The sequence below is a fragment of the Loxodonta africana genome, chromosome 19 (assembly GCF_030014295.1).
Source record: "Loxodonta africana isolate mLoxAfr1 chromosome 19, mLoxAfr1.hap2, whole genome shotgun sequence".
Taxonomy (NCBI): Eukaryota; Metazoa; Chordata; class Mammalia; order Proboscidea; family Elephantidae; genus Loxodonta; species Loxodonta africana.
This window is the reverse complement of record NC_087360.1, coordinates 52735573-52748023: the sequence shown is the minus strand read 5'-3', so window position 1 is coordinate 52748023 and position 12451 is coordinate 52735573. Positions and strand designations below refer to the sequence as shown.

The 12451-nt window shown below is 57.7% G+C and overlaps 2 protein-coding genes across 4 annotated transcripts; both read right to left on the bottom strand.

The window, feature by feature from the left end:
- Positions 1 to 2: 2 nt before the first annotated feature.
- On the bottom strand, positions 3 to 3093 carry HRURF (HR upstream open reading frame). Of its 2 annotated transcripts, XR_002786357.2 has the most exons (3): positions 2713 to 3093; positions 2036 to 2169; positions 171 to 515 (listed from the first exon to the last, which is right to left on the bottom strand). XR_002786357.2 is itself a non-coding variant. In XM_064272721.1 (2 exons), exon 2 carries the CDS (start codon positions 172 to 174, stop codon positions 70 to 72), a length of 105 nt encoding a protein of 34 aa, XP_064128791.1. In that variant the 5' UTR covers positions 175 to 515; positions 2036 to 3093; the 3' UTR covers positions 3 to 69. The 2 variants fall into 2 exon arrangements, 1 of the variants encoding a protein (XP_064128791.1); XM_064272721.1 differs by having other exon boundaries at positions 3 to 515; positions 2036 to 3093.
- A 4297-nt stretch (positions 3094 to 7390) lies between these two features.
- REEP4 (receptor accessory protein 4) lies at positions 7391 to 11427 on the bottom strand. Of its 2 annotated transcripts, XM_023551028.2 has the most exons (9): positions 10944 to 10977; positions 10056 to 10128; positions 9774 to 9908; positions 9537 to 9613; positions 9325 to 9445; positions 8783 to 8896; positions 8291 to 8426; positions 7984 to 8129; positions 7391 to 7896 (listed from the first exon to the last, which is right to left on the bottom strand). In XM_023551028.2, the coding sequence occupies exons 4-9, from the start codon at positions 9602 to 9604 to the stop codon at positions 7831 to 7833; spliced, it is 651 nt and encodes a 216-aa protein (XP_023406796.1). In that variant the 5' UTR covers positions 9605 to 9613; positions 9774 to 9908; positions 10056 to 10128; positions 10944 to 10977; the 3' UTR covers positions 7391 to 7830. The 2 variants fall into 2 exon arrangements, with proteins under 2 accessions (XP_023406796.1, XP_003412530.1); XM_003412482.4 differs by lacking the exon at positions 9774 to 9908 and having other exon boundaries at positions 10944 to 11427.
- Positions 11428 to 12451: the final 1024 nt, after the last annotated feature.

Sequence of the window (12451 nt, the reverse complement as noted above, 5' to 3'; positions counted from 1 at the left end):
GCGGGCGAAGGCGAGTCCTCTCGCTTTCTCCGCTCAGCGCTCTCGTTCCCCCGGGGCGGCGGGGGCACTCTAGGACCGCAGGTTGGAGGGGTCGGACTCCGGGATCTGCAGGATGCGGCACACGGCGCGGATCGGCCGCACCAGCTTCTGGGCCGAGGCCGTGGGTTGCTCCATGGGACGCCGAGACTCCGTGCTGCGCCGCGGGGAGTGCCGGGCCGGGGCTAGGGAGCGGGTGCCCCCGGAGGGAGAGAGGGAGCCGGGCCGGGGGGAACGCGCGCCCCCGGTAGGAGATAGCAGAGTTGGGGGAAAGGCCGAGGGGCAGGGGGAGGGGGTCGTGTCTGGAAGGGAGGCCGATCCCGAGACTCAGGAGAGAGGCACCAAGCGAGGGCGCAGCACAGCGCAGCGCGGCTAATGGAGAGAGAGCGCGGCAGAGAGCGCAGCGGGACCTCTGATCGCCATCGCCAGACGCGCAACTGAGTAGGGAAGCTGCTCCGCCGGTTTCCTCCTCCAGCACCCTGCGGGAAACAGGAGCCGTGATTCGGCGGCCCCGCCTGGGCCTGCCCCCTCCCAGGCCCCGGGGGCTTCCGCCAACGCCCCGGCGATGCCACCGGCTGCGCAAGGGGAGAATGAGCCCTTTGTTCCCCCCTCCCCCCCGCGGCACCCGGGCGCCTGCCTAGAGAGGCTCCCCGGGGGCAGTGTGCCAGCTTCCCAGCCGCCCCACCCTCCCGTGGGCCCGGCCCCGGAGCCTGGCAGGCGGGCAGCACCCCGACTATAGGTGCCAAGCCCGGGAACTGGAGCAAAGGGCGGGAGGGGCCGGACCAGGCCACGGTAGGGCGGGGTGCCCCCCGGGGTGCTAGGGCGGGGCGAATGGGAGGATACAGTGCCAGAGCTGGCAGGGGCAGTCGGGTTCTCACGGGTCAGTGATGGGCGCTCTGACCCACGCCAGCCCGGCCCTGTGCCTGCTGGACCACTGGATCCTGCTTCTTTCCAGCGCTGGCACGTGGGCACACCCCGCTGGCCTGAGTCTGCCCTGCCTCCTCCTCACCTGGCCGAACTGCTCTTCACTACCCCCCACCCAATCCCCCTCCTGAGGCCCAGTGGCAGAATGTGTCCTAGGTTAGCAGTTCTGGGAGGCCCTAGGCTCTAGTCCGCCCCTGCTCTAAGGGCTTGGGTTTCGCCAAGTGTCAAGAAAGGTGGTGGGATGAAATGAGTGCCCTGTCCCTGAGTTCTGGGGGTCTGCCCCATCCCTAGTGTTCCTAGTGCTTCCAGGCCCAGCGCTGGAGAGCAGCCCATGGGAGTGGCTCCTGGGAGGGAGCACAGAGTAGGAGAGGAAATGGGAAAGCAGGGCACCCTCCACCCGAGGAAGCATCCCGGCTCCTCTGCGGGGGTGGTTCCAGAGCACAGACACAAACAGACAGATTCAAACACACACAGACAGATTCAGGCACACATAGAAACCCACACGCCCAAGGGGCGCTTCCCTTGCCCTCAGGCACCCACTTCCCACCGCTAGACTCCCCCAGCCTCTCTGTGGAAGCCATCCTCGGTGTGCCTTCATACAGCCTTGGACAGAGGCCCTGTCCCTCTCCCTGTCCCCAAGCTACTCTAAAGAGAGGAATGAGTACCCAGGTGCCTCTAGCCTGGTCCCAAGTAGTCACACCACCAATCCCGAGAGGGAAGCCATGAAAGGTCAGGGAATCTTCCTCCCCAGAGGCTGGATGGAAGGCAAGGAGCCTTTCACCAGTTGAGGAGAGGAGGAAGGGTCCCAAGGACCGGGGGTCTGAAAGGCCAACACTGGACAGGACTTGAGCAACGTTGGCATAGATTTGTTGAGCCCCTTCTGTTCCCCTCAGGGGCCAGATCTGTGGCAGGGCAGGCTGGTAGGGCTTGTTTACGTGACTGAGTTGTTAACACTCCCTTCCTCCCCCAGTTCCCTTGAGGGGTAGCCCGGACCTCAGTGTGCCAGGGGAGATGATTGTACAGGGTCTAAAGCAAGTGAGAATCCCAAGGCCCCCAACCCCAGCCTCCCACTCACTCTCAGACTGGCTTCAGGGCTGACAATGGTTGACTGGAGTGTGCTCGTGGTCCCCCATTTGTGTCCTCTGGCCTCCCTCCTCAGCAGCCGGCAGCTTGTGGGAGAGTCCTGCGGCTTGGGGCCTGGAAGAGGCACTGCAAAGTGGGAGTCCTGAGGGCCTGTCACTGTCATCCCCAAAAGGGATGGGGACTGTCCCATGGGAGCAGGATAGCCACCTTCCCCACCCCACCGCCAGTTGCCATGCCCGCTGTGTCAAGTCAATGTCCCTGGACTAGACTAGGGCTCTCAGAACAGGCCCCTGAAATGCCCAGGGGTTCGTGGGGGAAGGGGAAGGCACGGATCCCCTCTCCACCCGCCCCCGGCTCCCATCCTGCCCTCAGAGCCCATGCCACAGGCCCATGGAGTCATTGTAGCTGGCTGTTCTGTGACTCAGGACAGAACAGATCTGAGGAGACACACAAAAGACACACACACAGAAAGCCACACAAAGCCCAGACACCGTGCTAGACTCATGGACAAAGGCAAGATGACCAGCACCCCCAGATGTGTGTGGGCCAGCCCCGGACCCACACCAAGCCCTCACGCACTGACACACACACTGATACGCACACTCGTGCTGACAAGCACAGCAGCACTCACGAGCCAGCTGCCCTCAAACCGTCCCCAGAGCCCCTTACCTGGGCAAGCACAGTGCCCCTCGGGTGGAGCAGCCCCCTGCCCAGGGGAAGGCAGCAGGCGGGGGTGGGGGAAGGAGCCCCGGAGAGTCAGGCCAAGCTGCCACTAATCCGGGCGGGGAGAGGGGGGGCACCCACGTCAGAGCGGGGACTGCCGGGTGGAGGGCATCTGAGGACATCCCCTCCCACACACGCGGCCGTCTGGGCACCTAGCCCTACTTCCCCAGCCCCTCCATCCTTCAGACAGCTGAGGCTGGCCTCCCCCTACCCCACCCCCCACCCTTGTGGCAACGCCAGGGGCGGGGCATGGGGGGAGGGGGAATACCAGGGAGAATTCTCCCAGGACCTGGGGGAAGGGGGAAGAGGAAGGGAAGCCTGGAGATGCTTTTGGAGCCAAGAGGAAGCTTGGTGGCAGATGCCACCCTCCCCTCTTGCCCACCCACCCCATCACTGACCTAATTCCTCTTCTCAGTCAGCGCCTCCCCAACCCCCCTTTCCTTCCTCCCCAGCCCCCACCTCTAAATCTAACCACCCTGGTAGAGAACACACCCTCCCTTCTGCCCTAGGCTCAGGACCTTTTTGCCTAGCAACACCAGCTCTGGTCCCCCAGGATTTCAGGAGAAACAGGTATCATCCTTCTGCCTGGGTTTCTGTCCCCTACCCAGCTACTGGGTGTTCCAGTCCCTGACACTGGGGAGGGGCAGGGGCTGAGAGCCTTAGTGCCCATCTCCTCAACCCCCTCAAGGGTGGGGGAGTGCCACCTAGAGCTCCCCAACTCAGCCCCGGCTAGGGCCGTGTTGAAACAAGAGGCTAATTACGTGGTCGAGAGTAGCAGCTAAAAATATAGCAGTGGGGCCATGTGTGTGTGGGGCACATGAAGGCAAGAAGCAGGAAAGGGGACACCAGGACATGGAAGGGCCACAGGCCTAGAGGGTCAGTGAGTGATGAAGAGGCAGGGAGACAGACAAACAACCTTGAAGGCTCAAGGGATGGTGGGGACATGGGGGAAGGGAGAAGGGAGGACAGAGAGGGAAAGAGACATCTGAACCCTGAACTTGGAAGAAACAGAGGAGTTCATCAGAAGCAGGCAAGGTGTGGGTGGCGAGGCTGAAGAGGGAGCCTAGGCCACACACCCAGTGGGCCTGGTACCAGGACCAACTGGAGGTATTGCTTCCAAGGGGGCTGGTTTTTGTTGTTTAATGTGCCTACCCAGTGCCCAGCATAGAACCTGGAGCATCAGTGTCCCAGGCAAATTGGTGAAACCAAGGCCTAGCCCTGATCCTGCCTGGGGAAGCAGTGGGCACACTGGTAGAGATAGATAGTTGGGGCCTTCCTCTAGTGGCTAGGCCAGAGTGGGTGAAGGGTGGACCAGAGACCCCACTCAGATGGAGGCAGTGTTGGACAGAGGATGGGCCTCAGCAATTCTCAGACAGGCAGTGTAGGCTTTGAGGGGAGTCCAGCCAACACCCAATATCTCAAGCCTCAGGATCACACATATGCTTGGCCAGAAATGAACCTGAACTTGGAATTCTCCTTGCCTCTTCCCCTCTGGCTCCAAGATGCCTTGGAACGGCCATATGCCTACAGGCAGCCACTTACCAAATGTGTATTATAGAGACTCTGGCATTTTCAAGGCTCTGTGGTGGACACCAAGGAGATACAAGGCACAAAGACAAAAAAAAGCACATGACCATCCCAACCCTTGAGGAGCTTATAGTCACTTAAGCACATTTGTTCTTTTACCAACAAATATTTGTTGAGGCTTCTTGGGTGTCAGGCCATGTGCTGGGCACTGTGGGGTGACTGCAGAGGACTCAGGCCTATTAACAAATGATTACAAGGTGCTTCTAGCTCCACCCTGGGGAAGTCAGGAGAGCTTCACAGAGCTTCGAAGTCTCAGAGAAGAAGTCAGCCTTTACCATGGAGTCTCACACTTACACAAATATTTCACTTTGGTTAAACTACCATTTGTTCCAGGCTGGTACACAAAAGTGAGTAAGATGCAAGTCTGTTCTTCATCAAGTAACAATACAGTGGGGAGAAAATACAATGTGTCCAAGGCAACACCAGAAATCTGTGCAAGAGATGATGAGCAGTCAACCCTGAGGTGCAGTGGTGTTTTCTGAGGGCTTCCTGGAGGAGGTGATGTCCTAGTGGGGTTTTGAAGGTCAAATAGGAAAAGAACTCAGAGTTGGGGTGGGAGCACAACAAGAGGGTACAGCACACACCAGGTGTGCGGAGGCACATGACACTTTGTTGATGACTTGGGGAACATTAAGCAGCTGGGGTGTAGGGAAGGCCAGTTGGAAGGGGAAGGGAAGGCAATGGAAGGCCCACGGCAGCCCAAGGCATTGTGTGCTCAGCGTAGGGTCAGAGATCAAGAGCCATAGGAGCTTCAGGAGGGGTTGATGAGCAAGGATAGGCTTCTTGGAGAAAGCAGGTTTTGAATGACAATCACCACAGGCTGAGGAAGATTGTTTGGAGGGCAGGAGAGTCATACGGCCTGTGCAAAGGCCTAGAGCTGGAATGAGTGTGGTGTGCTCAGGAGGCAGAAATGAGTAGTGTGGCTGAAGGCAAAGTTTGGGCGGCAGCTGAGCCAGTGATGAGGCTGGAAGACTGAGTTGGAGATCATGGAGCCTGAGAAAGCAACAACTCAGCAAAAGGGCCCGTGGAAGCCTGTTGCCCACTCTAAGCACTTGTTCTAAGAATGAGGGCAAGTGAAGGCCTAGCCCCAGTCAACTCTCCCTCATCACCTCATAACTTCAGGCCTCACCTCACCTTCCTTTCTTCTGAATTTTCATTTCATTTTAACCTCAGTGTAATTCAATATTAATTACATGCTCTGAACATCATATGTTTTATTCACTCAGCTCAGGTGTGTGGATTCCCCCACCCACCTATACCAAGGCAACCCTTGGGCAGGCTTGCATCAGAAGACAGTGTCTCTAACTGACAGGCAGCACACTCTTAGACAAATTCCTTCACTTCTCTGAGCCTCAGTGTTTTTGTCTGTAAAATAGGTATAACCCTTACCTCACGGGCTTGTTGGGGGGACTCAAGGAAATAAGCTCTGTCAAATGCCCAGCAGAAGGTCAGGCACACATCAAATGCTCCATACTTGGTAGTCTCCTCCTTGCCATCACTTCAGTATTTCAAAGTGGTTAAGTGTACTGACTCTGGAGCCAGACTGCCTGGTTCAAAGCCCAATTCTGCCATTTAATGTGGCCAAATGACTTGGCCTGTCTATGCCTGCTTTCCTATTTGTAAAACGGAGATTATAATCATAGTACCTACACCCTGAGATTATTGGGAGGATTAAATTAATATACATCAGGGGTATCGAGCAAGGTCTCCTGCACGGAATCATTACTAGTCCTCGCAGCCCTACATCATTTAGCACGATGACTGGTATCTGGTAGATGCTCAAGAACGATTTTCTGAATGGATAAATGTGGAGGTAAGATAACACCTTGATACAAGGGAACACCCTGGTAGGAAGCCACAAAGCACCAATATGTGAGGAGCTAAACCACCCCAGCAGATTAAGCGCCTCCTCCTAAGTAAAACCTGGATAATCCCCACACCGAGAGTTAATCCCCACTCTCAGGCCACTCCGGGTTACCACCCCATTTCTGCCTTCCCATCCAATCCTCTCACCCACGTTTTTGCTTAATCAAAAGTGGGAAGGGGAGCAGGCAGGAGGTAAAGAGGGGAGCCACCTGGGACTCGGCAGTGAGACCAGCATCCAGGGGATGGAGCCAGCCCAGGCAGAGCCTGGCTGTCAAGAGAGCAGAGGGCCCGCTGAGGAAAGAGCCGTGGATGGGGCAGGCCGAGGACCAGTGACCAGGAGTAGCAGGGAGGGCCAGGGAAGGCTCCGTCAGAGTTCTGAATTGTCCTTCCAGCCAGCAGGCAGCCAAGCCCTGGCAGGGTGAGGCTCTGGCCAGCCTCCAAACCCCACCCTCCTTGAGCTGGAAGCTGGGGGCAGCCCAGACCCTGACAGCTGCTGCCCTCTCGTGGCCACTCCTTAGAGGCGCAATGCTCCCCCTGACATTCCTGCGTGTTTATAGGAAATCAGTGGTCCCTGTGCTACCTGGAGATCCCTCAGGCTCATGGAGGAATTAGGACTTCCCAGGCCCAATCTGTGCACAACTCCGAGTACATCCTCAGCTGACTAACGTGCCTCCCAAACACCTTCCAATCTCTGCTACCATTGGTTTCTCTCCCTGTCAGACAATTGCACCTTCCCTTCAATGCTCAATCCTGTCTCCTCCTGACTGATGTCCTCTCAGACTGACCCCTCCTCAGGCCTGTTCGCAGCGCTCCCAAAGAGCTCTTCCATCACAGCCCTGGCCCCAGTGTAATTCTCTGTTGATGGCTGTCTTCCTGCCCTGCCAGTGCCTGGAACCTCCAGGGGCCTGTCATTTTAGCCCTAGTCCTATCAAACCAAATCAAAAAAAAAAAAAAAAAACCCATTGCCGTCGAGTTGATTCCGACTCACAGCGACCCTATAGGGCAGAGCAGAACTGCACAATAGAGTTTCCAAGGACTGCCTGGTGGATTCGAACTGCCGCTATAACTCTTAACAACTATACCACCAGGGTTTCCCCTTGGCCTACAGCAGACTGTTAATAAAGGCTTGACGGTTGGTGTTTGTTGGAGCGGGACAAACCAGGAAAAATGGAACATTTTTATGTCTTTATTTATCAAAACTTTCATAAGCCTGACCTCATCCTCCAACACAAAACATACAACCAGACACACACACGCAAGGGTCTTAGAAAAGGCCCATCAAGTAATTCAAATGAACACAGCTGGGTGGGCTTTTGGTTTCATCTGCAGGGGGAGAAGGGAAGCTCTGGTCCCATACCAAAGGAAGGCAGAGGGATGAGGAAGGCAATAAATATAACCCTGGACCAGGCTGCTTTGGTACACTGTGGATGCATCCCTGGGTGTGGCCCCTGGCAGCATCTACCCCTGGTCCTTAACCAACAGCAGAGGCCAGGAGGGGCAAAGCTGAGGCAGTTGATGCAGGTAGGCCAGGTGTGCAGCCAAAGGGCTCCTCAAAACGGCCTCCAGCCCCCTGCAGGGCATGAGGTAAGACCGGACCAGACTCCTCAGACTCTAGCTTTCCATGTCAGAAGGCATGGCCTTTTTTCTTGTCCGGACCTTCAGGGATCGTGACGTTCCCTGGGGGAGAGACAGCAGGTACCCCATGAGATGTCTGGGTGAGAAGAGCCAGTGCAGCCCACTTCCCTCATCACCGATCTCCCATACCAATGGTTTCCTCTTGACCACACGCAGGCTCTGGCTACGGTTCAGAGGCTTCTCTCGAGGCCGGGCTGGTGGCTGGGGGATGGCCTCAGTATCTGACCAGCACTCATCCTCTGTGTCACTGTCCTGCAGGCCCCCTGCCCGGTATCCTGCATGGAAGACATGGAGGCCAGGGTGAGGTGAAGCTCGACATTTATACAGTCTAGAGGTCCAGGGCTGAGCCAGGCCTTCCTCCAGCCTAGGTGAAGCCACAGCGTGCATGGAGGAAAGCCATTCCTCCCAGGACAGCTCTGGGTGCCTGTCTACTCACCGATGGGTGGCCTCCGGTGGGGCACCTGGTCCTCCATGTAGAGGGGATCTTGGTAGGTAGGGGCAGGGGTGTCAGGGATGGAGCGCAGGTCCTGCATGGAGAAGCTCCGCAGCCTGCCAGCCAGTGCACCCTGACTCTGTGAGGGAGGAGAGCTGCTGAATCATCTGGGTGGGGTGGGAGGGGCTCCCAGCAGGAGGCTAGTGGTGGGGGACCAAGGGCCCAGCTGAGAATAATCACTGGTGCACAGGACTCAGAAATTAGCGACCATCTAGCCTCATGCCTTTGTGGTACCAACAGAAAACTAAGGCCCAGTGAGAAAGAGCAATCTGCTGACAGTTGAGGAAAGCGTAAACTTCCAGCTCCACATTCCTGTCAACACCCCACTTGTCATCTTCTCACCCCTGTTCCCCCAACAACTAGCTGCTATCTCTCAGCACCTTGACATAAAGGGGGTGGGGTGGAGGGGCTGCTGGAGGGCTGGGGGTCCTGCACCTTGGTGGCAGCCTGCACAGCAGCTGAGGCAGCAATGTTGAGGCCTCGCTTCCCAAAGCTGAGCATCGTCTCGTAGCTGCGTTCCTTGGCCTGCACGATGTATGTATCGATTTCCTGCAGGCCCAGGGAAGGAGAGTTCAGATGGACAGCCAGAGCCATTCCTCCACTGCAGACCCCAGAGATGCCACTGGTAGCCACACCTCCCAGGCCTACCCCCATCCACAATGTACCGGGAGCTACAGGTATAGGACCAGAACACACACCCGGAGCAGGGCTCCCCCCAACTCACCCACCCCCACCATCCTCACACCAGCTCCTATTCAGCCACTATGGCCCTATCCCTATCATGGCCCTAAAAGGTCATTCATGCGCATCCCCTATTGATTATCATGGCAGGTGAGGAAGGTTAGGCCCCGTCCAGGTCCTGTAATTAAACAGCAACAGGGCTGGGATTAGAACCTGGGTGGCTCCAGTGTCCTGAACCAGGGTTTTTTCCCTCACACCTACCCCTATGCTTACTTCCCCACCTCCCTCTGGGGTACCTTCTCATGGCGGGACAGGGATGGGTGGACAAACTTGCGGTAAAGCAGGCTGGCTCCCTTGGTATAGGGCGAGAGCAGCCACAGCACAAAGGCCATCTTGATCTCATAGTAGAAAGGGAACCTGCCAGAGCACAGGGGAGCAACATAAGGTAGGGAGCCAGGTCAAGGGTGAGCCATCCCGCCCCACAGCCCGCCAACCCTCGTGCCCACACCAGGAGACGAAGGTGTCTGTGAAGGTCTCCAATGACATGAAGAGCGCAAAGACAATCCAGTACATCATCCACCGGACCTGTGGGGGACAGAAAGGTCAGAGGTCAGCAGCTAAGCTTCCTCCTTGTCTCTGGCCCAGCCCAGAGATTCCAGAGAGCCTGTCACACTGCATTTCCCCAGCAGCCTGGCTGGCCCTGGGCAGGCATCTCTGAGAAACTGCTGTTCATTCCTGTACCCACCTGCAATGGGCTTCACCACAAGATTTTCTAGTCACCCCAGTGCCGAACTGCCATCCCTCACTCCATTCAGACCCGCTTGAACAGGGTCTTCTTTCTCTTTCCCCCTCTACTCAGGATAGGCCACTGGGCTGTGCCCTGGAGGAAGGGAGGCCAACTCAGAGCTTCCCCACCTCACCAAGTTACCAAGTTCTGTGGGTGCCAAGCCCTATGATACGCACCCTCCCCCCAGGCTGTCGGCCCACCCTGCCTCAGACAAACCCTCTTCATCACCCCTGCACTCACATATTCACGAATGTTCTTGGTCTTCACAGCCTTGTAGGAAGCATAAGCTGGATAGAGCATTCCAAACACCAGACTGGAAGAGCATACCGAAAAGGAGAGGCAGAGTGTGAGGGACCCCACGTCCCACCCCCACCCCATCAGGTGGCCACCTCCCCTACTGGTGTGCGAGGTGGCAGTGCCTGCCCTGTTTTTCCCGCTTGGCTTGCACGGCCCACACCTGAGTCAGTGCCCTGGAGGCCGCCTCCCCACCCTGCTGTTTACAAACATCCCGAGCCTGCCCGGGCCTGCGCCAGTGGCCCATGGGTGCATGACGGAGTGAGCACACAGCCACTCAATGAACTGGTGGGAGGCAGGCTTTGGAGAGGGTGAGAACACCTGGCTGTCCCCTCCCATGGACATGCAATCAGGCCCAGGGCGGCCGGGCAGTGCGGGGCTGCAGACAGGGATATTCGACCCAGGTGGTAAAGTACACAAAGGTGAGGAGTAGTTCAGAGTGGCGAGGCTGAGGCCAGAATGGCGAGTCACGTGACTGCTCAGTTGCAAAGCAGACACCTTGATTCTCCACCCACAACGTGCCACAACGTCTTTGTGTTAGCCAAGGGGCTGCGGGCCGGCCTGGGAGTCTCGGCCCCACGCACCCTTCTGCAAAGTGAGTGAGTGCGGGAGGGGTCACCATCGCCCAAGGAGGCTTCTGGCGGCGGTGGGGCGGGGTGGGGGCAGGGGGTGTCAAACACGCGGTGCCTCGCGGTGAATGTTGCGGGGGGGCGTAGGGGTGTGATGGAGCTCGGAAAATCCCCTTTCTAACGTTCCCCACCAGGCGCTCCCAGCTTCCAACCCAGGGGCGGGCTGGTACCCTGGGATGGGGGTGCAAAGAGCGGCCATACTCACACCACCAGACGACAGATCATCCAGGACACCATCCTGCCAGCCTCGGAGGCGACAGGAGATCCCAAAGAAGAGGCGTAGAGGGACGTTCACGCGGGGGCTCCGGGGGCTAATCAGTGGAGATGAGGGAACCGGCGGTGGCGCCCGGCTGTCCGCTAGTGAAGAAAGAGCCCACCGCCCGAACTCCTGGCTCCCCGGCCCACTCGCTTCGCCGTGCGGGGAGCCTGAAGAATGGGGAGACAAGTGGCCCGGGGGCGAGGCGGCCCCGGCTGGGAGGAAGCCGATTTGGAGCGGGGTACCGGCGGCGCTCTCCTTCGCCGCGCCTCTCGGGCAGTTAGCGCTCCGGCTGGCACTTCCTGCTGCTGAGAATCGGGCTTTCGGCCCTCGTGCAGCGCCGCTTCCTGGTCCCGAGCCAGGGGTGGCGGCTTGCGGCCTTCGCTCGTGCGGGGCCCCGCAGTCCCGGTACGTCCGGCTACCGGCACCGGCCCCCGGGGCGGAGTTTGCAACTCACTTGAAAGTTGCACGGAACTGGGATCTGCCCAACCCCAGGTCGCTGGCGCTTGGCGCAGGCGCAGCGCGGTCCGGAGCGGGGGCGGGGCCGAGGTCAGGGCGGCGAGAGGCCCGCCCCTTAAAGGGGCGGTGCGCACCGGCCACCGGGATGGGGCCGGTAGGTACAACAGCCTTTCTAATCCGCAAGGTTAGCGAGAGTGAAAAGAGGCAGAAGCAGAACGAAGGAAATCTGGATTTCATCGTTTTCCCAGCTCGTCATTAGTTTCTCCCAATGTTTTTCTTCTTGTCTCATTTGTTCCCCTCTGTAAAATGGGAAGGAGCCCTAGTGGCGCAGTGGTTAAGCGCTTAGCTGCTAACCTAAAGGTGGGCAGTTCAAACCCACCAGCCGCTCCTTGGGAGAAGATGTAGCAGTCTGCTTGCATAAAGATTACAGCTTTGGAAACCCTATGGAGCAGTTCTACTCTATCCTATAGGGCCGCTGAGTCGGAATCTACTGGAAGGAAACGGGGCTTGGTTGTTTTGGTGAAATCCGAAAGGGCATGAGAGGTGCCAAGCCTCAGGCTCAAACTGCAAGAAGGCTTGGCTGAGCGCCAGCAGATCTGGTTTTCACACTACACTGGGTCATGGAGACCCTTTAACCCTAAAGGATGCTGAGTTGATTTGGAGGCAGAGGGAGGAGGAAGTGGGGGAGAGGGAGCCTCAGGGACTCATCACCACCACCCACTCACGCCAAAGTCCGAGTTTCCGGGGTTCACTTTTCTCTGGTACACCCTTCCAGAGCCCACACACCTGGGCAGAATAACCATGGTGATCTAAGAGACTCTGAGCAGAATCCCCGTCCCTTCGTCACCAGAGGCTTGAAATTCCACCTGTTCCTCTGAGCCCAAAACACAAATATCCCTGAGAGCTTAATATCAACGATTGCCATTTTGTAGTGCGTTTCTGTGCACAGAGCCTCAATCTTTACCAATATCCTTTTTCTCATTTAGGAAATAAGCCCA